The sequence below is a fragment of the Dermacentor silvarum genome, chromosome 1, assembly GCF_013339745.2.
Source record: "Dermacentor silvarum isolate Dsil-2018 chromosome 1, BIME_Dsil_1.4, whole genome shotgun sequence".
Taxonomy (NCBI): domain Eukaryota; kingdom Metazoa; phylum Arthropoda; class Arachnida; order Ixodida; family Ixodidae; genus Dermacentor; species Dermacentor silvarum.
The window spans coordinates 180,259,836-180,287,018 of NC_051154.1; the positions used below are offsets into that span (position 1 = coordinate 180,259,836).

Genomic DNA, 27,183 nt, shown 5'->3' on the forward strand with positions numbered 1-27,183 from the left:
ATTCCACTGGGCAGTAAGTGGTCACTGTAATTGAATACATTTTTTGAATGAAGTTACTGTAATTGTCATCGGTTATTTTTTTTTTCTGTAACATGTACAAGTCTGAAAGCAGTGCATAAAGCATGGAAGCGAGTGGTGGTATACTGTTAAGTGCAATTATTTACTATTCAAAGTTCATTCAATCATATTCTAATGGTCAACTAATTATAATACACGCCAACATCTGCGAGATGTCAAATGCATAGTTTCGTGCCTCTTGAACATGTTAGCGTAAGCAGCATAGGCCATGTAATCAACCTTAAAATGACTGTATAATGGGCAATTATGTGCCGTGTACGTAATCTCACTTGCACTTCCAAAACTCACTGCTCTATTCAAGGCAGCATGGCTGTTCCGCCGGCCTTCCCAAACACAAGACCCACCTAAATGTGGGCCATGTGTTTTGGTATCATGTGGGCATTTACATGATCAAATATGGTTGTGCCTATATCATGGCTACAAAGAGTTTATACAGCCGTATACAAGAGGCGTTAAAAAGTTCTCAACCTGACCAACAACAATATGACTAAGCCCTAAAGCTTGCACTTTCTTTTGTACTAAAAAAGTGCAATATATGTAATGAAAAGAACATTTCTGACACTCTCAAACTTCTCTGAAGCATGCACACACACACACGTTGTTAAGCCTGGCTAAATGAGGCACCCTGCTACACCTACTCAGAGTGTCGTTCCAAGATTCTTTGTTTCGTTATCGGCTGCCTACACAAAACGTTTTACCAGTGGGCAAAACATTTTGTGGTGTGCAGTGTCGTATACATATGAAACCACCACTTGTACAGACATGCAGCATCTAATTCTCTTTAAAAAAAAATTGAATTATGGGGTTTTACGTGCCAAAACCACGATCTCATTATGAGGCATGCCATAGTGGGGGACTCCGGAATAATTTGGACCACTTGGGGTTCTTTACCATGCACCCAAATCTAAGTAAACGGGTGTTTTTGCATTTCGCCCCATCGAAATGCGGCCGCCGTGGCAGGGATTTGATCCTGCGACCTCGTGCTCAGCAGCCCAACACCATAGCCACTGAGCAACCACAGCGGATAGCATCTAATTCTCTGATGGAGTGATTGTGATTATAGGTGTTAATAATTGTAGGGTGAAAGTTCGAAAAGGATTGTTCCTGAGTAGATGGCTGGTGTAAAAAAACTAACAAACCTGCCTAAACTATAGCACACCCAAACCTAAGTCACTATTAATTAGGTAGATGCGGTCTGTGAAATGCTCCTACAAGGAGTGAAGGACACCCAAGTACAAAGTAAACATTACAGAGTCCTACAGTATGGGCCCTACAGTTTGAGGCCCCAATTAGTTTTACAGAGGCCAGAATTGGGGCACACAGAAGCACAGAGTTTCAATAGCATTGTGCAATTACAATTTCATTCTTGCTCATGCACCATTCACTACAGCTAAAAAGCAAAGCTATAAAGAAATGTAAAAAATTGCCTATGCTTATACATGTTTCAATGTTAACACCAATTCTGCATTTAACATAAGTACATAAGTTGGTCTACATAGTTTGGCCTTCAGAATCCGGTTCATTTCCATCCGTTAAATGTTATTATAGACACTCCAGACCACGGTGTAAGATAGATACTCTTTAGGTGAGGACACTCGCGAGACGCGATCGACCAGATAAAGTAGCAAAGGCACGCGCCGATCGGCCCAGTAACGGCAGCGGATACCTATCGGCGGTACGACGCAACTTCAACACAGAAAACTTTTTATTGGTTTAATCTCCCGTTGGTACAGCAACTGGCGCTGCGTGGGAAATCCGAAATGATTGAGTGACGCACGAAAGTAGGTCACCGGGGAGAGGGCAGAACATCGGGGTAAGGGCATGCGCGTGTTCCTTGTCCGCACAAGCTCTCGCCGGCATTCTAACTGAAGTTACGTCGTTCCGCCGGTAGGTATCCGCTGCCATCACCGGCCCGATAGACGCATGCCGTTGCTACTTTATCTGGTCGATCGCGTCTAGCAAGCAAGCCGAGAAGTGTCCCCACCTAAAGAGTATCTTACACCGTGCTCCAGACCAAGCCCTAATGTTTTAGGCTTACACACTCTCAGAATTTATACCTCAAGAACAGTGGTGGTTTATCTTCAATCCTTTCATTTTACCGCTGCCTTTGATGGGGTTTAAAGGGGCCCTGAACCACACCTCGGGCTTGGCGAAAAAACATATTCCATGGATGGCATATGCTGCTGTGAAGATAGCAAAATTTTGCAACTGTACGCCGTGTGTGGAGCTCGCAAGCACAGCGCAAAGTTACCCTTTCCTCAAATACTCTTTTTTTCAAAAACAGAGGCCTTCTCCTTACCCATTTTGAAGCTGCCGGTGACTAGCACATTCCGATAATCGGCTGCTATTGGCCGATAGCTAACATCAATCAAAGTGTGTTTGGATCGGTGTGCTTCTTCCTTCTGTTACTGTGTATATTTAGTGATTCAGTTTACTAAACCGGCTGAAGTAAGCAAAAACCTGCGCTTCAAATTTCGATAAGAATTACGCACTTCCGAAAGAAGCCAACTATCGTCTTGCTCATGCTCGGCCACTCCCGCAAGACCGAAACTTTGGTGGTCACACTGCTTATCAGTGTCAGAGCCGTACAATCTCCCCAATTTCGATTGGTTTTGAACACACAACTAGCCTCAAAACATGCAAAACTTAAGCTCAACCGACATGTATGCTACACCTGTCATGTCTCACGAGGAATTGTGGTTAGCATCTACAAGGGGCACGTGCCAGCACACGCTCACTCCTGGTCAGAGGTGCTTTGTATTGATTTGCTTACTATCCATGCAGGACAATGCTGGTCTGCACCACATAGCATGGCCAGACTCGAGCACGACGAGCCCTCTTGACATACGGTAATGCCATAGGCGAGGCACAGCCCTCGGCGCTGCCCTGCTCCTTCGGATCGGAGAAACAGTGAGGGCGAATTTGAAAGATAAATATATTGCGCTCGTAGTATTTACATGGTATAATTTTTTAACTGCGCTAACACACACTGACAAGGACGAGGCAGACAAGACGTGCGCAGACTCGCAACTGAATGTTTAATGGGTGAAAATGACATATATACAGAGAAAAATGAACACATCTGATTGGCAACCCAACCATGGATACGTTGACGTCACACAGTAGCATCTAAAAACGCCATCTCGTAATCAGCTAGTGACACCGAAGGTTCGCTAACACACCCACGTGTAGTTTTTATCTTAAATGCCTCAAACAGTTCCCTAGTACTACGGTCCCTATGACGGTACAGAATTCTAGTTTGTTTAAGAAGTGGGAGGCAAGTTTCCTTGTTTAGTTTTTTACAGTCATTACAATGCTTAGCCACGTGGGAATAACCATCTGAGGTGCTGTTTGTTTTATGTTCTTTCAGCCGAACGTTAATACATCTAGCCGTCTGGCCGATGTATACACACCCACAAGAAAAAGGAAATTCATACACAACTGCGCAGGCACAGGGGACAATGGTTGACCCTTGCTTATGCTCAATCTTGCAGACAAAAGGGCTGTGGTTAGATGCCCTGTCAATTACATTCATTACTCTAGCACATAAACGCGACATTTTCTGAGGGGCTGAGAATACGACGTTGACCCCATACCGCTGCGCTACATTCTTCAAATTGTGTGCAACTTTGTGCTGGTACGGAATTACAGCAAACGCTCTTTTTTCTTTATTAGTGCGGGGTGAGTGCACACCACTATTTTTAACTTTCCTTACGAGTTTCTCACATGTTGCTCCAATTACAAATTTTGGGTATCCAGCATTCGTCAGCCTAGTCACTTGGAAACCGATACTTCCCGTTACTACGTGGGGGCATGACTTCTGTAGTGCTGCATCTATGCACGACAAGGCAATTCCACTCTTTACAATCTTCGAATGCCTGGAGGAAAAATTGAGGGGGGACTTATGGGACCTTGGTCGATAAAACCAACATGTGTGGAATAACCCAAAACGCAAACGTATGTCCAGAAATTGCAATTCATTTTCGTGGGGAAGTTCTGCTCCAATTACAAATTTTGGGTATCCAGCATTCGTCAGCCTAGTCACTTGGAAACCGATACTTTCCGTTACTACGTGGGGGCATGACTTCTGTAGTGCTGCATCTATGCACGACAAGGCAATTCTTGTCTTGTCGTGCCTTGTCGTGCATAGATGCAGCACTACAGAAGTCATGCCCCCACGTAGTAACGGAAAGTATCGGTTTCCAAGTGACTAGGCTGACGAATGCTGGATACCCAAAATTTGTAATTGGAGCAGAACTTCCCCACGAAAATGAATTGCAATTTCTGGACATACGTTTGCGTTTTGGGTTATTCCACACATGTTGGTTTTATCGACCAAGGTCCCATAAGTCCCCCCTCAATTTTTCCTCCAGGCATTCGAAGATTGTAAAGAGTGGAATTGCCTTGTCGTGCATAGATGCAGCACTACAGAAGTCATGCCCCCACGTAGTAACGGGAAGTATCGGTTTCCAAGTGACTAGGCTGACGAATGCTGGATACCCAAAATTTGTAATTGGAGCAACATGTGAGAAACTCGTAAGGAAAGTTAAAAATAGTGGTGTGCACTCACCCTGCACTTATAAAGAAAAAAGAGCGTTTGCTGTAATTCCGTACCAGCACAAAGTTGCACACAATTTGAAGAATGTAGCGCAGCGGTATGGGGTCAACGTCGTATTCTCAGCCCCTCAGAAAATGTCGCGTTTATGTGCTAGAGTAATGAATGTAATTGACAGGGCATCTAACCACAGCCCTTTTGTCTGCAAGATTGAGCATAAGCAAGGGTCAACCATTGTCCCCTGTGCCTGCGCAGTTGTGTATGAATTTCCTTTTTCTTGTGGGTGTGTATACATCGGCCAGACGGCTAGATGTATTAACGTTCGGCTGAAAGAACATAAAACAAACAGCACCTCAGATGGTTATTCCCACGTGGCTAAGCATTGTAATGACTGTAAAAAACTAAACAAGGAAACTTGCCTCCCACTTCTTAAACAAACTAGAATTCTGTACCGTCATAGGGACCGTAGTACTAGGGAACTGTTTGAGGCATTTAAGATAAAAAACTACACGTGGGTGTGTTAGCGAACCTTCGGTGTCACTAGCTGATTGCGAGATGGCGTTTTTAGATGCTACTGTGTGACGTCAACGTATCCATGGTTGGGTTGCCAATCAGATGTGTTCATTTTTCTCTGTATATATGTCATTTTCACCCATTAAACATTCAGTTGCGAGTCTGCGCACGTCTTGTCTGCCTCGTCCTTGTCAGTGTGTGTTAGCGCAGTTAAAAAATTATACCATGCATGTCAACCAACTAGCCCGACTTGGAGCTCTACTTCAGTAGTATTTACGCTCGCACTAAGTCTATTTGAAAAATTGTTCGGGCAATATACCCCTGGGAAAGACCCTACTTGTTCCAACGCGTTTTTGAGGCTTCAAGGAAAGGTGGTTCATGGCATATCCCAAAGCAACATGGAGGCCATGACAGACACCATAGTAAGGCTTTCACAATTAATTTCAACGGGTTCTTTAACATGCACCAAGAGCATGGTACACAATTTCTACGCATTCTGCTCCGAACGGAATATGACTACAAAAGCTAGGAATACTGCTCACGACCTCATACGCAGCAGTAAAGCACCAAAGCAATTGCACCACAGAATGGATACAAGTTGCTCAAGAATCTGGTCACATTTGCTGCAACACGAGAGCTGTCACTTCAACGGGCGCTAGCATGTTTGTTGACGCAAAACTTTATGGCTAAGTTTGGGGTGTCCTACTTTATGCAGATGCATGATGAAAATTGCAACACTGTTTGCATATTGCACCTGCACAGTAGTAATGACTATTCCTTTGGGGCCCCTATTTTATAACTTTCTACAGTCGAACCCGGATATATTGAATCTGAATGGGATTACAAAAAAGTTCGATAAATAGGTAATTCGATATGTAAAATAATAGGCCCCGAGGCAAAGGCAAACAGCGGCTTACCAATTTATGCCGCCGAGGGCTGCTAAGTTAATGCACGCAACTCAGAAAAAAAAAGCAAGCACATTTTATTTACCAGCAAAAAATTACTGGATCACTTTCAACTTCATTGCGAAGTCCAAGTTGGTTCTTTTCTTTACACTTGCAGCTGCCATCGCTTGCAGAAAATGAACTCGTAAATATAGGCACTCAACCCACACAAGGACGCCACGAAAATCGGAAAGAAGGAATGTTGACATTCAAAGTAGCACGCGGGCTAGCCAAACAGATCGACGGGGCTCAACTAACTGCACATTCTCTTCTCCACCTCCAGGTGCCAGAAGACCTCAAAGTGCACCAAGAAGGGCACTTCAAGGTCTTCGGTGTGGCGCCGCGTTCAATATATCGAATGTGCTGATGAACGGGCGTTCTATATACGTGTGCACCAGCCCTATACATTTGCATGTGATTTTCAAAGGGATTTTACAGCTGTTCGATATACACAATAATTCGTTATAAGTGGGTTTGACATAACCAGGTTCGACTGCATATGCGGCCTAACGGTATACAGAGTAGTATATTTACAAAATGTCTGACAAGCTAGAAAAGTGACAATTACAGCTCCTATTGTCTTTTCAGTGCTGTACAAGCTTGCTGGCCTATGTCTTTAGTTTTCTTGTGCCATCACATAGTCGAGATGCAAAAAAAAAAAAAAAAACACATTTCAATTAAATTCTGGGGTTTTATGTGCCAAAACCATGATCTGATTACAAGGCACGTAGTGGGGGGACTGCGGATTAATTCCAACCACCTGGGATTCTTTAACATGCACCCAATGCACGGTACACGGACGTTCTTGCATTTTGCCCATCGAGATGCCAAAAGAAGAACATAAGGTCATTTGTGAAGTATGCAAATGGTGTCTATGAGATATTGCGTTTGTGTAGGAAGGTCTACACAACTGAAAACGGTTTGTGCATCAATGACCACACATGGGAGCACAAACTTTCAGCAAAAAACAAGGGAACTGCACATTTACCTGCGCATTGCACGGAGTGTGAGTGTGGCCGTCAGTTTCACAAAATTAAGATTGTGGGCGGAAGCATAGGTACAGCAGCATAGGAGCTATTTGAAGCATTTCAATTTTGCATAAAGGAAAAGGGCACCGGCTGTATTAGCAACGCATTTGTATCACCTTTTAAGATTTTTTATTGCGATAGCAATTATATGGACACTTCAACCGGATTTCTGCCGTCGGCGTCGCCGTGAGGTTCCCTATAGACAAAATCTTCGGCGCGCGCCGTATGCCTGAGCGGAAGCGTGCAGGGACGCGCGCTATCACGGAAAGCGAACGCACTCAATCTCCCACGCGCAAGCAAGGAAGCGGGAAGCCAGCGCCGGAGGGAGAGGGGGGGGGGGCGCACTTCTACTCTGCCAACAACCGCGCTCGTCGCTCGCTCGCACCGTCGCTTATCTCCACACGGCTCTGACCTTTATGTGCCGTGCATTCGCCGCTCAGTTTCCGTTGAAGCGATAGACCGCACGTACCTTCGCCCGCTGCTGCGGCGTATGCGCTTGCTGCCAGCGTTTTGACAGTTGTTGTCTGCAGTCATTCAGTGTGATCTATTCATGTTTGTTTGTGCGCGCTCACACCACGCTTGTTCAATCAGTTAGTAATAGTCGGGCCACATTTTCCAATGCACGCTACACATGCAATGCTGCCCGGGTCGGCAGTGCAGCGCTACAGGTGTGTCCCTTCGCACGCGCTGCCCACGGGAAGCGCTTCTCATCAACACCACCGTTTCACACGCGCCTTCTCGTGGTCATCGAGTCTCTCTTCATGTCGGTCTACTTACGCCGCAGCACACCTGCTTAATTAATCAGCTCATGTTTACTACAATTCATATTGCTACCAAAGCCGCTCACCTTACTTCGTATGACATTGCTGTGTTGCTATCGCATTCATTGCTTCGCCCTTAGGGCGAAACTGTGACATTTTTTATGGTTACATTTTGGCATGTTTCTTGGCCTTTTGCATGTTTCATTTTACTAATTGTATTAGCAGTGTATAATTTGTGTAAAATGAAAAGCAAAATGCAACAAGAGGAAGGTGTGGTGTAACAAAGCAAGCAATCCGAATCAGTAGCACAATAATAAGCAATTATCGCTGAATATTAATGAGTGTAGTAATAAGATAACCAAATATAGCACACTACAACCAACAATTTGGTGGAGTAGGGTAAAAGATACTGATTGGTTGGGGTAATAGAAGAGTGAGCAGAAACAGTGGAATGCTGTGGGAGCAATAAGAAGAAACAAAGGTAATGTGTATATGGGAATCATATGAAACTAACATTAGAGATGACCAGGTAAAATAACAGATCCAGGCAACATAATTTATGTGAAGGGGTTAGACAGTTGTTCGCTGAATGATGCAAGGTCTGCACACTGGGCTATGAAATGGGAAGGGGCGCACTACAAGTACTACACAGCACAAAAATCACTTATTGTTGACGTGTGACAGCAATGAATAGCGAAAGTCAGTATGTTTAATTTTATATTTGGAACATTACACTGCAACACAGTTGCAACTGCCCAACTGACAAAAAAAAGGGGGCAAAAAAGGTCCTTTATCACAAGCAGTATATGATACGGCCAGCTCTATAAGTATTTAGCTTTTAGCATTATGCAGTCCCTACTTTGTACTTTTCAAAGATTTCAGAAAAAGTAACCAGATGAGCATGCGGAGTCAAGCTGCCATATAGGCAGTGCAGCTTGGCTCTTGGTCAGTCTGGTCACTACACTAATACCCAACCCCATCATAAACCAACAAAGTAAACTCACCTCATACGTAAGAAATATCTTCTGATTTAAAACAAGTTTTGTTTTTACTTCGCTGGTCAAGTTGACATCAACTATTCTGTTTCCATTGTAGCCAATTTCAAACTTCTTGTGTGTCCAAAGGTAATAGCTGTTGTCAGACTCGTCATGCTCACCAACAATGCCTGAGAAAGAACAGATGCCACACAGTAACAAAAGCATATTTTTTATTATTAGGGGTGTACGAATAGCGAAATATCCTGATTGAATCGAATACAAATATTTTATTCCTAAACCAAGTAAAAACAGAGACCATGCCACACCTAGAGGGGACGCGGCGGCGTGCTGCGTCAGTGCCACCGACGGCCAGTCTAGTGTTACGCTGCGTGCTACAGTGCACCGCCCTATCTTGGAGGTCATGCATTCACTGCATTTGCAAGCTACACGCTTTCCCTTGCCCGCTCGATACTTGTGTTCGCAATCAATGGGCTACCACAGCAATAAGAAAAAATTATTGTAATTATTAAGACAACTGCAGTAATTATTTGCACATCTATAAGTCTGCAAAAAGAGCTTTTTTTTTTACAGTGTGTACGATGCTTTTGCTTGCCGTTGTCTGCTACAGCTAGCACGTCACCAGGGCTGCACCACCGTCTCATTGCACACTACTAATAAAGTTTGCGAGGGGTCATCTTGGTGAACAAGTCTTGCTCACATTATTTACATTTCTTAATTAGGGGCATATTAAAGGAACACTAAAGAGAAAAACAATTTCACCTGTATTTGTAAATTACCCTCTAAGAACATTACAAAAAACACCACTCTTATCATGAGAAGATGCTTGGTAAACCAGAAAATGCGTAACAACTAAAGACGGGTGGCGCCGCCGCCTTGGAGTTCCCCCACCAGCCCACCGTGACGTCAGGAATTTTTATGGTGTCTGCTAGGTCCTAGTTAATTCTTTAAGGGTAACAATACACTATATTAGGTTCTAAAGGAGCCCAGGACTGAAGATGGCAAGTTTCGAGAACTTTCACTGAATCCAATGCGGTCTAATTACGAAAATTACTTTGAAATCCGTGACTTCACTCTGATGTAATTTCTTTGCAGTTTCGGCGAGAAATTCAAGAAATTACTTTGTCATTTTCTTTTTTTGATAAACAAAACATTATCGCGAAAGTAACGACAATAGAGTTCTCAAACAATACTTTCTGTTAAGTTACGTTCTTAACAAAAGTGTTGTTTTATGCATTGAAGTACAAAAGAAACTGGAATGCCAATTCATTTCTCCGCAAAGTTCAAGAATTAATATCCGAAAACTGGTGTCATCCTGCGAATTCATTCGAAGTGGATCCACCTTGTGAACTCGATGGCTAGAACTTTTAATTGCAATTTATGGGTCATAAGAAAATCAGTTATAAACTTTATTATTGAATTTTTTAAAATTAATCTATTATGCATTTCAATTTTTTGTGCGACTAAGTAGACCAGCTCATGAACTAGAATTGTGCTATCTGACACAGGCAAGCTTTAAAAATTTTTGAAAGTGTTCGCTGAAACACCCGGTATATAAGGAGAGCACACATTAGGAGAGGTCTCACACACATGTGCGCGCGCACACACACACACACAGATTACACACACACACACACACACACATATATATATATATATATATATATGTCCTCAACTGCTTGTTTGAAGAAAATGTGCCTTGTATTGCTGCTGCAAACAAAAAATACATTGGAGCACCTCTACAATGAAACGACCTGTATAGCAAAGGAATAACTCTGTCCCGGTTCTTTCGCGAGCTGTGCGGTGCGTGACCTTTACAACAAAGTGACCTGTATAACGAATTAAGCACTTCATTATAAAGGTGTTCAACTGTACACTGCCCGATTGCACACTTGCACAAGATTGCAACTCAATGCTTTCGAAAAAACTTCATGCCCTCATGGTTAACGAACTTTGAACATAGTTTTTAAAATATGACTTACCCCAGATAGGCAGCCCATCAATATACATCTGATACCAGTAGTGGTTTTTTACAGCATATATGAATGCATGCAATTTCGCACTATCCAGGGTGATGTCACAGTAGGTCGTCTTGGCCACAGGTGCTGTAAATACGAAAATGAAATGTAAACGACGTGACCCACAGTATGAGCAGTGTGCTCACCTTTGAAAAGTATGTCGAGGCCACTAAATTCAAGTTCAACTCCCAGGAGTGCCTCTCCCAAGGTTTCATGGTAATGACTGATGGAGGCCTTTGGGCCAACACAGAAAGGCAATGACAAATAAGTGTACGTCTCTTGTCGATTGTGGTAAGGTCCCACTGTGTTCATCCACAACACTACTTCTTCGTTGTCTTGGTACTGCAAACATTGCGCAGAAAGCACACACTTCAGCCAACAATGTTTTCGCGACCTTTAGTGCCGCGGCGAAGCGCATACTGTTCGCAGCTGCTTCCCTAAACGACACCTGTTCTCTTGCCAACAGCGACCGGCGGAATGGGGCTACTTATAAGAGCGGCCACACAGTTGCGAACTCGGCTGCGTGTTACTACATGCAGTAACATACAATCGTAGCAAATGCGCTTGTGTCGCAAGGAACAGGGTAACAATTAGGCTTATTCCGGCTTCATGCGATCTTGTTAACTTGAGATCGTGATCATATTCAACGTCAAGTTATATTCTTACAGGCAATTCTCAACATTTTACCTACACAACACCAAGGTCCACGTTATCACCATCCGAGTATCAAGGTAAAGAACGACGCCGCCGGCGTGGAGTCGATCAGCATTAAAGTCACATTGCAGAAGCAGAGAACATTATTGTTCAAAAGTACTTGCCAAAATAGAATCATTTTAATGTAAAAACCTGGCAGGCAGACGAAATTAATCGCATAGGAGGGTGTGTGCTGCACTCCATCACCAAAACCTTAATGCGCGCAGAGTGCGGCACCAAGATACGAATTTACATGCTGCACGTACTGTACTAGAGCAAAATCTCGATATCATACCTTGTGATCATGCTCATCGCTTTCGGTAGGCCTGAAGCAAATGCACAGTAGCACAAACGCATATCCGAATCGTTTCATGATTATTATGCCGCGTAAGTACTCTTCATGACTCGACGACAGCACTCCTAGTACATCAGTACGTCCAGCCACGTCAGCCCTAAACGCCTTATTTATTGAATGGCGCTTGTATTCATTTAATTTTTTATTATTATTATAAAGCTAAATGGCAAACCAATTGGTTAAAAAGTTTTCAAACACAAATTGTAGTAATGTAATTTAAGAAATTTATTTTTATTGCTTCTTTTTTTTTTCAACTTGGACGCCATTTAATAAACGCGCCCAGTTCAAGTCACGCGAGGGAGTTCACTGTATCATGACTGCACTTTCGACCCGATCGCGATTGCATTTGGCTCTTTTGCGCAAGCTACGGAAGGGAGTCAATCACAGTCTAGAAATTCAATCCAGATCGGGCTCGATCGCGATCGAAAGTGACCCGCGTGACCGGGATATTAGTGATGTTTGCACACTTCTGAGGTAAATCAATGGAGGGTCGGCGCCTCCACTGGTAGGGCTTGCCGAGCGAGACCTTTTGCATAATGCCGACATCCTCGCGCGCCCACAACGTTATGTTGGATTCCCGCCGCCATGGTGAAGAATAGACGCATGCGATCAATCGTCGCGCGTAGAAACAGTTTGTGGACCGTGTGCGCTCCGCTATTGTGTTTGCTGTAGTGTTCTGACAAACACGTGGGTGTGATGCGCTGGCCAGGCGGCGCTGAAACGCCGGTCAACAGCGCCCGGTCAACAACAAGGATGGAGAAGGATTGACACCATGTATTGTACATTCTTCTCCATAGTTGTTGTTCCGCGCTACCTTCACTTTAAAATGAAAATTGACCATGGAATGGAAAACAGCGCTTCTTTGTTTTTATTTCTATGCGACCAGCTGCCATGGCTTTCTGCTTCCGAGCCCGAGGTTGCAGGTTCCATTCCGGGCTACAGCGGCTGCACCCCGGTGGAATAATAATTTTTTTTTTTTATCATTGTGGAATTCACAAAACAGGTGAATTTAACATAACATGGTGAATTTAACAAATTCAATGGAAGAATAATTTTTTAACATGCACCGAGCCTTGGGTGCATGTTAAAGAATTCCAAGTAAATATTTATTTGAAGCTGCCCTTTACGGCATCTGTAAGCCAAGACATGGCTTTGGGATGTAAAAGCCCAGCAATTATTATTATTATTTCTGTGCAATAAAAAAGCCTGTAAGTAGAGTTTAGTAAGTTGGGAATGACAAGCATAAATGAGCAGCAACCTGCAAATAAGCATGTATTATCTATCTTGACGTAATATTTCAGTGGAATTCCGCTAGGTGGAGAGAAGTAATTAGAGTGAAAATGAGACATCCACCCAATCGTAGCAATTGCTACAAAGAAAACCCATACAGGTTCCTCGAAAGAAAAGCCTGGCAGTTGAAGAAAAATTTGTCCTGGTCCGGGACTCGAACCCGGGACCACCGCCTTTCCGCGGCAGCCGCTCCACCATCTGAGCTAACCAGACGGCTATCAGATAGCAAGACAAAGTCGAATTGATCAACAACTCGAAACAAAGGCAAGTGTTTGACGCAATAGTTCAGCGGAAACCCGCTCGGTGGAGAGAAGTAAATAAACGGAAAATGAGACATCCACCCAATCGTAGCAATTCCTACGAAGGAAACCCATACGGGTTCCTCAAAAAAAAGCCTCCCAGTTGAAGAAAAATTCGTCCTGGTCTGGGACTCGAACCCGGGGCAGTCGCTCTACCACGATTGGGTGGATGTCTCATTTTCCCTTTAATTACTTCTGTCCACCTAGCAGGTTTCCGCTGAACTATTACATCAAACACTTGCCTTTGTTTCGAGTTGATAAATTTGACTTCGTCCAGCTATCTACTAACCGCCTGGTTAGCTCAGATGGTAGAGCGGCTGCCCCGGAAAGGCGGTGGTCCCGGGTTCGAGTTCCGGACCAGGACAAATTTTTCTTCAACTGCGAGGCGCTTCTTTCGAGGAACCTGTATGGGTTTCCTTTGTAGCAATTGCTACGATTGGGTGGATGTCTCATTTGCACTTTAATTATCTATCTTACAAGAAAAGTTCTGGATCTTGTGTTTCTGTGAAAACACTTTGTTCATGGGACATCCAAATCATGTCCAAATATCTATGTTATGCTTTGGAAAAGAAAATAAGTCTATCAAAGGTCTCTTATTGGGTGTACTAATTGAGGATATTACATGGAATTTGTACTTCTTTTAGTACACTTAAGAAAAAAGCTCCTTCGTGAGGCTCCGAGTTTTGTTTCTATTTGAGAGAAATGGTTGTTTATTTTAAAATTTTAATCAAATGCTATCGCATCTCCACCTGAAGTGTGTACAGTACTTCCATATTTTTCTTTTGGAAGCATTCATTTTAAAAAAGACATTAAACATATGAACATTATTGTAGTAAGCAACTACTACAATTTATATGCATAAAAATATGGAACAGTCTACCACCAGGGTCAAAAGCAGTCAACATAGGTTCCATCAGTGAAATACATGAGTACTTTTTTTAAATTGCTGTAATAAATTGGCATTGATACCTAAAGATACTTTGGAATACATAAAACAGAAATATCATGTTTGATTCATTTTAGTCATGATTTTTCTGCTTACTTTTAGTAACTGCCATTGTCATAAGCTGAATTACACATTTATCTTGGGCCCTCAGCCATAGTATTTTGCTGATGAGTCCAAACAGGCTGTAGATAACTGTGTGGTAAAATGTAACACCATGAAGTAAAACTATACTAAACAAACAAGAAGTGAGTAACTTTAGAATAAGCACTACATGATCAATGATAACCAGCTTGACAGGACATGAGGCAAAGATTAGCTAGTACGTGGGAAAACTTTTGCCTTTTCCACTTAAGACCTTTGCATGAACAAGAAGTGATTTTTATGAACTGTCATCATGCAAGCTCCACAATCTTATGAACAATAGCTCTAGAGGTAGTGGCTGAGCATTTGCTAACATGTTCACTTCAGCAAGAAGAGCATCTTCTGGATACACTGAATGCCTTCTTGTTTCAGTTGCAGCAAATGCCCTAAAAAAGTTTAGAAGCTGGGTGGCACGTGTAGGTGCCATGATTAAGATAGGAAAAAGGTAGTTGTGTTGTGTGTGCATGGCCTATCTCATGGTTTCAAAAAAGCTAACGTGAATATTGTATTTTCAGCTCCCAAGAAAATTTCAAGAATTCATAAGGCTATAGATCTGCTCATAAAGCCACGTTGTGGCCGTGCAAAGAAACATCAGTAAGGGTGTGGTTTACTGCATTCAGTTCTTGTGCGGTAAACTATACAAAGGGCAAATCACGAGATGTCCTTAATGATAGGCTAAGCGAGCACAAAAAGATTTAAATAAATACCATGATAGGCATCTGTCAGTGCACTGTCATGACAGTGGTTGTAAACCATTGTTTAATGAATGCCCTGCGTTGTGCAGAAATGGGGATAAGGATACGTGGTAAATTGTGAAAGCCAGCTATATTACAAAAGCAGCTGCAAGCTACATCAGTGAGTAGATTGCACGCTACATCAGTCAGCAGCATTGAGTAGAAGTAAAATGACTTGTATGCAGTAGCGCACCCAGGATCTCTGCCAGGGGGGGGGGGGGGGGTTGACAGTTTGCCAATACCATCTAAACAGCACTAATTTCAATTTTTTCACGGGAAATTGTCAAAAAATGCGCTTTTTGCAAGTGTGCAGATGATTGCGCATCTTACATCTTAGTTGCAGTACTCAAATGCGCAAGGAAAGAAAAGGGGTTAAACGAAAGCGGGGGTTAAGTCGGCCTCAGGGGGGGGTTACAACCCCCCCCCCCCCCCCCCCCGTCGGTGCGCCACTGCTTATATGGACTCTGCAGGATAGCACATGTGATGCACCTTGTCTGCTTCTGTGGGTGCTTGTTATTTGTGTTCTTGCACTCATGTGTAAATCTGCCACAATTTGTGTCGCTGTCTCTCTATGTCCATGCCACCTAGGCACTATGGTGCCAGTATCAGACCAACTAGCTCAAAATCTGTACTCAAGAATCTGTGACCTAGGGCAAGGATGCCCCAAATTGATTCTGCAAATGCATCTTATGCTTTGACCCAACTTTGGCTAGAAGGTACGCTTTGGCCCCGATTTCTTTCTTCAGCAATCTAAAAAGACAAACTCCCTACTGCTATTCATTTAAACATATAGTGCCCCTATATGCTTTCCTTAGGTATGTCTCCTTGGCTATGCATACTTGTGTACTGAGCTAGGAGGAAAAATTGCTTTTCTTGCACGTCATGGTGCCACAGTCGCAGCTCTCCATTTCAACACAAACTTCAGCAATTTGCACAGTGGATAACATGCCACAACAAGTCTAAACCAATCAGAACCACAACACTTGGTGACGAGCAATCAACCAGCGTTTTTTCGACCATCACAGACATCTTTGGAAAAATTTGTACGTGTTTGTTTAAGTTCAAAACTCATTTTCCTTGTTTATTTTTCTTCCCCAAAATTTTCTAGCATTTTAGCAAAATTGTATTGTTCTTTGCCCAGCTGAGCCAGAATGCATTGATCAACATTAATTTTCGAAAGCACATTGTATGATCCAGTCATTCAAATGGTGTATATAGCAAGACAATCAAGTGATGCGACTGCCAAAATAACCAGTATTTCAAATATTTGAGTTCTTTGGGTGCTTTTGGTACTGGCAATAGTCAGTAAAATTGCTAAGTTAGAACTTTTTTTCTCGGGACGTGGGGAAAATCCAGAAGCCACAAATGAAATATAGAATGGTAGCCTGGTTGATATAGTATAGCCAAAAAATATTTGAAGCTGTGAAGGTTCAGCTGATCGCCTGAAAAATACTGGTAAGGTTATAAGTTTTTGGCAATAATTTCAAGATTAAAAAATTAGCCTTGGTGGTTGGGTTGAAAATATATATGATATATCATTAGATAGCTCTGCATGTCTGCTATGCATGTGAGAAGTTACAAAAGGTGGTATTTTTTAAATGCGAAAAATTATTTTTTTGAATTTTTCTGTCAGCACTGGCTTCTCTCTGACGTATGCCCAAGCTTGCAGGCCTGGGTTGCAGACGACAAAGCTGGCTTCGTCTGCAACACAGATGACAGAGAAACGGTGTCATGGTCTGCGTTTTATTTCCAAGAGATGCGCACTATAACGCAATGCGGTTTGTGCTTGTCGTGTGCGAGGTGAACCATACAGCCAATGCACATGATGTGTTAACTTCGTCAGGGAGCTCTGCAGAGTTAAAATTTATGTTTCATGAGGTTTATAAAAAGAAATATTTGCACTTAAGTAGCCAGTAAGTCCAAAAAGAGCGCTGATATCGTTCACGCAAAGCATTTGAAAAGATATGTCAAAAAGATCAACATGCATTGCGACATGCAATGCAGTGTGACATAAAGGGAACAGGACACTTTGTGCCCTGCTCCCTGGAACCAAAATTCTGTCATACGATGATGCAAGTAAAAAACATCTTCATAATTACAATTGAAAGCCTACAAGAGTGAACAAAGTCTTCTGGTGTTGCACGTTGCTGCTTTTTGAGAGCCTCAACATGCTTGGCTAAAAAATTCATATGTGCCCTGTTCAGGATGATGTGCTCAGATGTGGATGCCGTCCACTTTTCGCATTCATGGAAAAAAAAAACAGTACGAGTCGAGGCTGTGGTGCTTGACGTCGCTTGTCTTCATATTAAAAAAAGATTTCATATATTTATGCTGTCTGCGCAATCCATGTACAAACATTTCAAAAAATTATTTTTCGCATTTAAAAATACCTTTTTGTAACTTCTCACATGCATAGCAGACATGTAAATCTATATAATGATACATCACATATATTTTTAAGCCGACCACCAAAGCTACTTTATTGACCTTGGAACACTAAGTTTTCTGGAAAAAAATTCTCTTTACAGTTATTTTTCAGGCGACAAGCTGAACCTTCAAAGCTTCTAATATTTTTCAGCTATAATATATCAACTGGGATACCATTCTATATTTAATTTGTGGCTTCTGGAATTTCCCACATTCCGAGAAAAAAAATTCAAATTCTGCAATTTTACCGGCTTTTGCCGGTACCAAAAGCACCCAAAGTATTCAAATATTTAAAATACTGCTTGTTTTGGCAGTCGCATCACTTCATTGTCTTGCCATACACATCATTTGAACGACTGTAACATACAATGTGCTTTAGAAAAAAAAATGCTTAGTGATGCCTTCAGGCTCAGGTGGGCAAGAACAGTACATCTTCGCCCAAATGCTATAAAATTTTTGGGAAGAAAAATAAACGAGAATAGGAAGTTTTGAACTTCAAGAAACATGGAAATTTTTTCAACAATATCTGTGGCGGTCGAAAAAACGTTGGTTGATTTGGCGTGCAATGACCCTAGAGCTTTAGAGACAGGGCCTCTAATAAAATTGAAATTTTGGCCAGTTCAAACCATCGAACCATGCATTGGGAAATAAGGTAAATTTGAATTTCATTGAATGAATAGCAAAATGTTACTATGTGATTATGCCAAGCTAAATTACCATATAAAGCAGTTCGTTTGGAACTGGATAGCCTGGATTAAACGTACATTTTCAGTGCATCGTGCGACACAAGCAGCATGGTGAATATTCTGCGCTCCATTGGCCATCTGTATGCTTATATATGCATTCAAGGCTAGAAATAAAGGAGTACAGTATGCAAGGACTTCAACCATGTTTTATTTCAATTTGAAGAACTCTCTACAACACTCATAACAAGGAGACTTTACAAAACATCCATAAAAAAAGGGTTAGAAAAAAAAAAAAAAACTGGAATTTAGAACCCTTGTAGTATGGTGCGATTGCATGAAAAATGGAACATCCACATCAAGTCAATCATAGCAAAGACAACAGCTTCACACAAATGCATTTTCATCCTGTGCACACAAATCTGCAATACTGGATGCGGTGAAAGAAAAAAAATTAAAATTTTGTCATGTTCGATGAGAAAAGCCAGCTCTTCATGACACGTCAGTTCTTAGCTTCTATATACATTGATGCATTGTACACAAGCAGCTAGCTCTAGAATACAGGGCAAAGAATATGACCTTAGCACTGCACGAAACATTGAGGGGGAAAAAGAAAGGAAAACTGTTGTTGACCTCAATTTTGATAAAAACTCAAGCAAAAATATATTTCATAACTGGCAGGCCACAGATTTGGCAGGATTTAACCAGTGATGCACATGGGTCTCCCCAGTCATACTCTGATCAGAAGTACTAAAAAAATAGATTTGTCTTAAATACGGCAGACCACGGCCAACAACTACAACAAAATAAAGAAAGCAATTATACTACAGCATGCGACAAATGAAAATGCAGTTTCTTTTTCTGAAACTTTATTCTTAGACAAGGACTTTGATATCTTAACCAATTAAGTGCCAATGCAAGCTCCCCTCTCAAAATTAACCCTGGGTCATCCATTATAGGTGATGTTTGGACAAGAAAAAATGAAATGCTATGTCTAGTCGACATATGACTGCACATCACACAAATACTCATGGCTTGGACCATAATTTCTCATTAAATGTGTACATACGTCTTTACGCCTAGCCCACCACTTCAGAAATACACGCTATAACTATGTATCTGAGAGCACAACCATGACAAGACAGTCTTTCAGTAGCATTTCCAACCCAACAAGACATTGTGTAGGAAGATAAGCATACAGCACCAAAGAGAATGAACTGTGTCAGCAATGCTTCGTTACTCATGGCAGCCAGTGTTCCAATGAAATTGATGCTAGTCTGCACTTAAGAGCAATGCACTATGAGGTTACATGGAATGAAGTCTAACTGCAGGTAAGCTCACATTGCTGAAACAGTTCCTTCCTCCCTTTATGTGGACTCAGCAGCATTTTCCCAGCTGCAGCATACAAGCAAGTACATAGTTGCACCAGAGGGGCAGTTTCCAACTGTACATGACTGTCTGAAGTATGCATTGAGAGGCTTCAATGCTATACAACAGCAGCACTTGCCTGGATCACATGCACAAGATGCCAGTAACATCTCACCTTACACATCAACTTATTCCACACAGGCGCATTAAAAAAAGCTCCCACCTTTGTCTCACATTTTTTCCCCCAAAAAAGATGGTGCTTTCTCTGTCAGTATGCAGCTATCCCAATTCATTTCATGAGTGTTCAAGTGGCAGTTTTAAGTTTTTACAAAAGTGCAAAACCAATCCTCTCTGGCAATCCTCAAATGGCTATGATGGGCAAGTGGACGGTGTCAAAGGATGCACCACACCACACACCACAGGGGCATTAATAGAAGGAGTGGCCTTGCTTGGTCCTTAAGCTGTTCTTGTGTGTTTCCTTACTGAATAAATTGGAAAATATGGGTCAATTGCATGATAGAAACTACATACTTCTGTCGTCAGACTTAGTTACTTGCTTTGGCCCCCAAAGCAAGTCGAAAACTTCGACATGTTGTCTGGCAGCAATTTCATATTTTACATTTTTTCAAGCTATCAACTCTCAGGCTGCCATCTCTGATAGGGCAAAAATCCAGTACTGGTCAGTGCTCTTAACCGTTGGCCCATTCTAGTTGAAATGTGCCATAAAGTTGCATTACCGATACAAGTTTTAATGCAATGCAACAGACAAGAACTCTTGCTGATCTTTGCTTTATAAGCAGTAAGCAATACAAAACAATGCTTTGGTGCAGTTAAAACAAAAATCAAATGAAAATAAGCATCAGCTATCAATTACCATTAGTTGGTACCCTTGCTTCTTTGTTACCACAGTGCATACCAAGTAAAGATTATGACATTCAAAGCAGAATTTCTATTATTTTCTTCCAGTGCCTCGTGTGCCATTCAACAGGACTTATTACCCAAAGATGTTCCAAAGGTGGCTTACATTAAGGAATGCACTGTTTCTGCAGGAAGAGGAACTTGCACCTCTAGTTTTGTAGCAAAAAAGAAAGGGGCCATAGAGCTATGCTTCAAGAATTAGAAAGATAACTAAAATGCCAACTGTTAAAAAAAAGAAAATTAAGGGCAATTAACTGCATGATAACAGTACTGACTGCACAACTCCTGCTTCTTTTTTTTTTTAATTGTTTTATAAATCATGCTGGGGCCTTTTTGAGTCATTAACTGCAGATTTCTACAGAATATGAAGAAAAGGAGGAATGAAGGCAGAGTTACCCATGACCTAGATCTGAGCTGCTGCTGCTGCTGCTGCTACCCCTAATGCTGCTGACCCAGCTGACCCAAGACCAAAATAAGCACAGGAGGAGCATCACCAACCCTCTTTTTATATGGTACACTAGGATGAACCAACAAAGGGGAATGCCAACTGGCACACGGCACTAGAGAGGCTGTTTTGCCACAGCAGTGATCACAGCAAAATGGGATCACTGAGAAGCAGCAGTCATGGTGCCTTAACCATAGGACTCGAGCAAGTCCAGACACACGCAGAGTGAACCAGTGGGGGACAGAAGACGATGATGGGGGAGGGCTGGCTCCTGCCGTTGCTACCTGCGCTGGACCAGGCCATTAGTCACAAGCGCCATTTCAAGCTGGGCCAGCAGGGGCAGATGGTCTGACGGCACATGTGGATGTGGACAGCCGACCACCTTGTTCTCCTGCAGCCAATGAGGATCCAAGGGCCCTAGTACCCCTAGCACTGACATGTGCTGCTGTGTGAAGAAGATGTAGTCGATGACTCCTTTGAAGTCAAACCTGCATGTAGGATAGTGACTCCACTAAGCATGCTTCGTTGCTACTGCACATGCATCATGAGCCACTTTGAAGTCAAGCCTCTATGATGCACATGGATTCACTGTACTATGACAAAATGTACCATCACAGTCAATGACTTTCAAAGCTACTTCACAAAACATGCTGAAGCATGAACATTACAGCTTTATCAGAAAAGCTGCAGCATCAAAACATTAGATACACTAAAATGTAGAAAAAGAGACGGTAGGAGGAGACAAATTGCTGACAAGAGGTGAGGTGTGAGCAAGAACAGACCTCTCTCAGTTTGCAAACAGCATTGCATCACGAGAAGTGCCCTGCCCAGCTGGCAAATCTGGCATTCTCTACAGTAGATCGCCCTCATTTTATAGGCAGAACAACACAGTGTTCATGCCAAAACACACAGTTCTTTGAAGTCAGTGTAAGGTAATTTCATAACGACGGCTTATCTGTAGATCACACCCCCATAAATCCTTTTGATTCTCAAAAAACAGAACATTTTACCATAGAAAATACACATTTTTATGTTGTTAAAGTAACACTTCACTTCAATACTAACTGGACTGACAAAAGGTTTGCATTGAATGTGAAGCTACTTTGTATCATCTAACTTTCATCTTATGAGGTACAAGATAAAATTCATCTGGAACTATCAGTCACCATTGTGCAAATGCACCAAGTGTTGTTATTGTATAATTCATTGTGTGGTAACTTCACTGTGCCTGTAGCATGCCTCTAACAAGTTTGTTGTTTGCCTTTGCTGTTTTTAACTTTAGAAGACCCAACTTTCCATGTTTATGTGCATCATCAAAGCATAATGTACATGCCACAAAGGTACATATAAGAACAATAATGGAAGTAATGTTGACTTTTACTGCAGACCCAGAGCATCTGTGATTTGACTTCATTGCCTTTCGTACATTCACTGTGGCGGTGTACATTGTTCTGGCAATGGTAAAAACATGCTAGCAGCACATGCAGTCATACCTTTCAACCTATAGATAATACTCATGGAAGAACTTTTTCAGGATGCTTCCACACAGCACAGAAGGTGCCAAAATACATGCACGCAGCTTACTGTGTCTGACTCATTTTCATCAGTACAAACATTATAGTTTAACACAACTTCCTTTGGCACTGCACCTCTGTTAGCATCTGATAACTGTGATTGGCCTGTTAGAGAGATGTGCCTCTACATTTTGGTATGTCCACATTTTACCACATCACCAAAGCAAACATGGCGCATTTCCAAAGAAAAGCCAACGTCGCTGTTCAGCATCGAATGGTCCACCACAGACAATGCGATCGAATTCCGCAAGTAGAAAAAGGTGGAGTTGCCATTTCTCATCCCACAGTTTACGACGCCTGAAGCAGAGTTACCATGAATGCGACAGTAGCGTATACACAGTGACAGTAGGTTTTCATTGTGAACAAGGCCCCCGTATGGGAGCCGAAACGTCTTTTTTTTTTATGTTTTAGACCGGCGTCCGTTTTACCCTTGACTAGTGGCATATTGCATTTCTTTAGTGCATCACAATAATGGTATGCAACAGTGTTTACATGTGGCGTATCCCCCTTCGTTCGAAACAAGCTGGCACCTGTGTCTGACAAGTGCATTTCACCGGTGAGTGTGTGGGGCGCTCGACTCTCTCACATCCACTGATGCTGTTTTCCCGCATGGCACATGCCGCAGAGGAAGTCAGTGTCGTTAGCTAAGCAGTACAACGAAAGATGGTGCGTGTGTTGCAATGCTGGTGCCACCTGACAGTAGAAACTAGGGCACAAGAGGAACTTGTTCTCTCCTCTTTGGATCAGGGTGCTTGCCAGCATGCTTCGCAGGACTGTCCCGCAAAAGGCTTCGAAGCACGACACCGGGATGGACGAACATTATCACTGAAGCACTCCTTCATTCGTGAGACAGCACCGGTGAACGACTTAGGCATGGGTGTCTGGCATGGGCAAATGTTACTCGCTCAATACCCTTGTGCAGCGAGTTGAACTTCCTTGATTCCTCAGTGTGTTCCATCGGTAGGCTATGTCAGCTAGCTGGCATACTGCATAGAAGTTGTAATCAATGCGGATTTTTTTTTTTTAATAAGTTACCCTAAAGGGGTCTGGAGCTGGCAAGCGGAGTGCAAAGTCACCTTTTTCTCAAACGCTCGTTTTTCAACAGAAGCCTGCTTCTCACTCTTTTCTGGATGTTTTATTTTGTAAAATAGCATATTCCCATATGCGGCTGCTATTGGCCAATAGCTGACATAAATCAAAAAGGGTGTTTGGATCAATGCACTTCTTTCTACTGTACCGCACTGGCGATTGCCGACACCTGAACATTGGCCAGAAAGGGGGGTGGTGCAATGAAGAGGGAACAGAATTGTAGAAAGCACAGAGTGAGGAGCAAAAAAGTACAGACGGCCTGTTTACAATAATTACAGTATATTCACAATAGTGAGCATTAGGGCAATTTACTCGGACATTTCACCTCCCATGTAGGGGACACACCGGCTAGTGGGCATGAATAGGGTGAGCAGACAATTAAGAGAGCCCATTTCAAGAGGTGCAAGATGACGAGCCTTTGTATCTAGTAAGATTCCAGAAATTTTCGAGGGACTTAGCTTTGTTCACGGCCAGTATCGAGGTGTTTTTGAAGTGAACACACAAGTTCATCTGTGTCGCTGCTCCCGCCAGGCACATATGACAGGCACATAGTGATTACGAGAGTGGAGAGAGAAAAGCTTTATTGAAGGGAAAATCGGCAAGCTGCAAAAAGCTGTCTGAAGCAACCCCCCACTTTTCTTTATTGAAATAATGATGACTTTATCATTCTCTGGAGAACGACCAGCCCTTACTTTGTGCCTGTCCCCAGTTATGCACACACTGATGAGATCCTCCGTGGATAAGGGATTGCAGCTTGACCTTGCTGCTTCCATAAATATGCGCTGCTTGCAAGTATATTTGAGGTGTGGACAGAGAGGCGACGAAAAAACATGTTTCAGCAGTAGAGCCCCTCTTCCTCTGAATCCAATATTTAGGACTGTTATGTTTAGGAATCCACTATTTGCACCAATGGGCGCAAGGAGTGTGTCGCTTTTGGAGAAAAATAAGAGAAAGGTGTCGCCCGGCACCTGTAGCAAGCAGAACATTAAGACCCCACCCAAGGCATGCCTCTACCTCATTCTGGATCATGTTAAAAATAATTGTTGAGGGGGATCAACACTAAAAATTACACACACAGATAAAGATGGGATGAGTGCATGCTTAAAACTTGGGGGCATAGTTGCTCCCCACCAGGCCTTCGTGTCATTGAAGAGCTTCTCATTTCTGGTATTTCACCAAATCGTCGACCACGCTGTGTGGAAGAAAAAGCATTCCGAAAATATTGCAATTTACTCGTCTACGAAACACCATAATAAGCTACCCCCCCCCCCCCCCTTTTTTCTAATTTTGTATCTCTTGTCACTGACTTTCCTTATGTAAATAAATTTGAAGAGAGCTTGCTGTTGGGCTAGTAGTTTGTACACAATGTTAAGAATGAAGACAGCGCACAAAATGGGTCAAGAAAGAAAGACCCACAGAACACTGATTTGTGCACAACAAAATATATTAAGGACGGGAGTACAGGGCCAGGGAAGCTAAGAAACAGCCACAACAGGTAGGAGGGGAGGTAAGTGAACGCTTGTGACGTCCACGCAGTGGCGCCGTCGTGAAAAGGTAAACAGAAGTATAGGAATGTTAGAAGCCACTACGCTGTTCAACAACCCAGTGAATGCTGAGTGAGACAGTGACCAACAGAAAAGAGTTTGAAGTAGGGGAGTGGGGTGATGGATACGAAGAGGGGGAGGGGACGACGACGAGGGGAGTGGGGTGCGGAATAGGAAGAAAGGAGGGGCGACGACGGCAACACGTATAAAAGGTGAAAAGAACGAATGTGGTGAAAAATTACGGATTACGGACAAAAAAAGAGCGCCCCTTCACTGCCTGATCCGACGACACCAGATGGCCATGGCCAGTCGCCTAGCTGAGGTTCACCAACTCCATCATAACACATGCTGCTTGCGGCCTGAGAGCCCATCCTAATAAACATCTCTGCAGTTTTCAGAACAGCCGGGTGTCAGAGGACTGAACAATTTAAAATCTCTCGGAACTGCTAGCCCTTATTTTACTGCGAATTAAGGATGGTGTGATTTTGACAAAGGCTTCTAACACATAAAGCAGCCCTACTTCGAACTGTCTGCCTCATCGATTCCCGAGTGTGATCAAATAACGATATGCGTCGCGTGATGAGGACTATAATAGCATGATTGCAACTTCCCTCCAAACATCTCTTCAAGCAACTTGGAGAGCAGGTAACCGAAAGTTAGTGAAACTTACATCACATGATACAATTGAAGTTCTAGTGTTCGTTCCTGTATCTTAGTTGTAGAATATAGCACGGGCACACTGCAGAAGCACGATTGAGTAATAGGTGACTTTCAAAATAGTGCGTGCCCTCTTTCGTAGGTAGCCATGGCTGAACACTAAAAGATCTAGTTGGAAAACAACGATTATCTCCGCTGTTACCTGGACTGCAGCAATAGGTATTTTCTGCTCTTTGCCCTTCTTTCCAGCGAATTTCTTTCTCCTTACTTTTTCTGTGTTGAGTAATGATTGAAGGAAACACGAGTTCCTTTTCCGCTCACAAAAAACGGATTGACGGCAACATTTTATAAACCATTTGCAAAAATACAAGTTTGCGGTCTTGCCCGGCTGCTGTTTGGGGTTTTATTTATTTTAATTATTTCATACATACGGCCAATCCCAATGGGGATTTTAGCTCTTTTCCACAGACTCTATTCCTACCTCTAAGTGCGGTCTCTCAAGGGAAGAAGCGTGAGCTCAAAGGCTTTAGAATTTCTGTGAAAATTTGGTGTCCTCATGGTTCCCGACCCGAGACCTAGTCGCCGAGAGGAAATGTATTGTTGCGATTCAGGGGCTTTTCCCATCACCAAAACCTAGAAGATCGAGTAGTGGGATCTGGAGTAGTAAAGGCAAAGGTGTTCAATGGTACGAATACATTGTTCTGCTAGTATGTGGACGAGAATAGAGTTAAAACTTGATCTAATGAAACCCAATTTTACAAAGTTACCGATATAACTAAGAAATTTCAATTCTCCAGCAGGTACCCATATGGTTCAATGTTGTCATCAACCCGAATCAACGAAAATAACTTAACAAAACCAGATTTAACGAAGTTTTTCCTGAAATAAATGAGTAAAAAAGCAGTGATTTCTTTTAATTTTGACACAAATGGTTTTTTTTTTCGAGTGTGCACTCTAATGCTATAGCGTTAAAACGTCACGGCCCTAGCTTTATTTTGACGAGGCCGGACGTTTTTATATAATGAGAAAAATCAAGATATAATTAGAATATATCAAAATAATAAGACCGTGCATGGAACAACGGACTTAGAAGTCGGTAGTGCTCTTACGTGCCAGATTTCACATGCG

The 27,183-nt window shown here is 42.5% G+C and overlaps 2 protein-coding genes across 17 annotated transcripts in view; both read right to left on the bottom strand.

Moving 5' to 3' along the window:
- The window catches only part of LOC119436476 (transmembrane 9 superfamily member 3-like), a 96,855-nt gene extending 84,816 nt beyond the window's left edge, over positions 1-12,039 (bottom strand). For both annotated transcript variants that reach the window (XM_037703326.2, XM_037703325.2), the window contains exons 1-4: positions 11,881-12,039; positions 11,039-11,234; positions 10,857-10,979; positions 8,884-9,044 (exon numbers count right to left, since the gene is read on the bottom strand). In XM_037703326.2, the coding sequence (XP_037559254.1) occupies positions 8,884-9,044; positions 10,857-10,979; positions 11,039-11,234; positions 11,881-11,958 (558 nt within the window). In that variant the 5' untranslated portion in view covers positions 11,959-12,039. The remainder of the gene's footprint in view (positions 1-8,883; positions 9,045-10,856; positions 10,980-11,038; positions 11,235-11,880) is intronic.
- Positions 12,040-18,649: 6,610 nt separating this feature from the next.
- Positions 18,650-27,183, bottom strand: part of LOC119436478 (CCR4-NOT transcription complex subunit 6-like) — a 264,798-nt gene continuing 256,264 nt past the window's right edge. For all 15 annotated transcript variants that reach the window (XM_049658002.1, XM_037703331.2, XM_049658038.1 and 12 more), the window contains one exon: positions 18,650-21,679. In XM_049658002.1, coding sequence (XP_049513959.1) covers positions 21,472-21,679 — 208 coding nt within the window. In that variant the 3' untranslated portion in view covers positions 18,650-21,471. The remainder of the gene's footprint in view (positions 21,680-27,183) is intronic.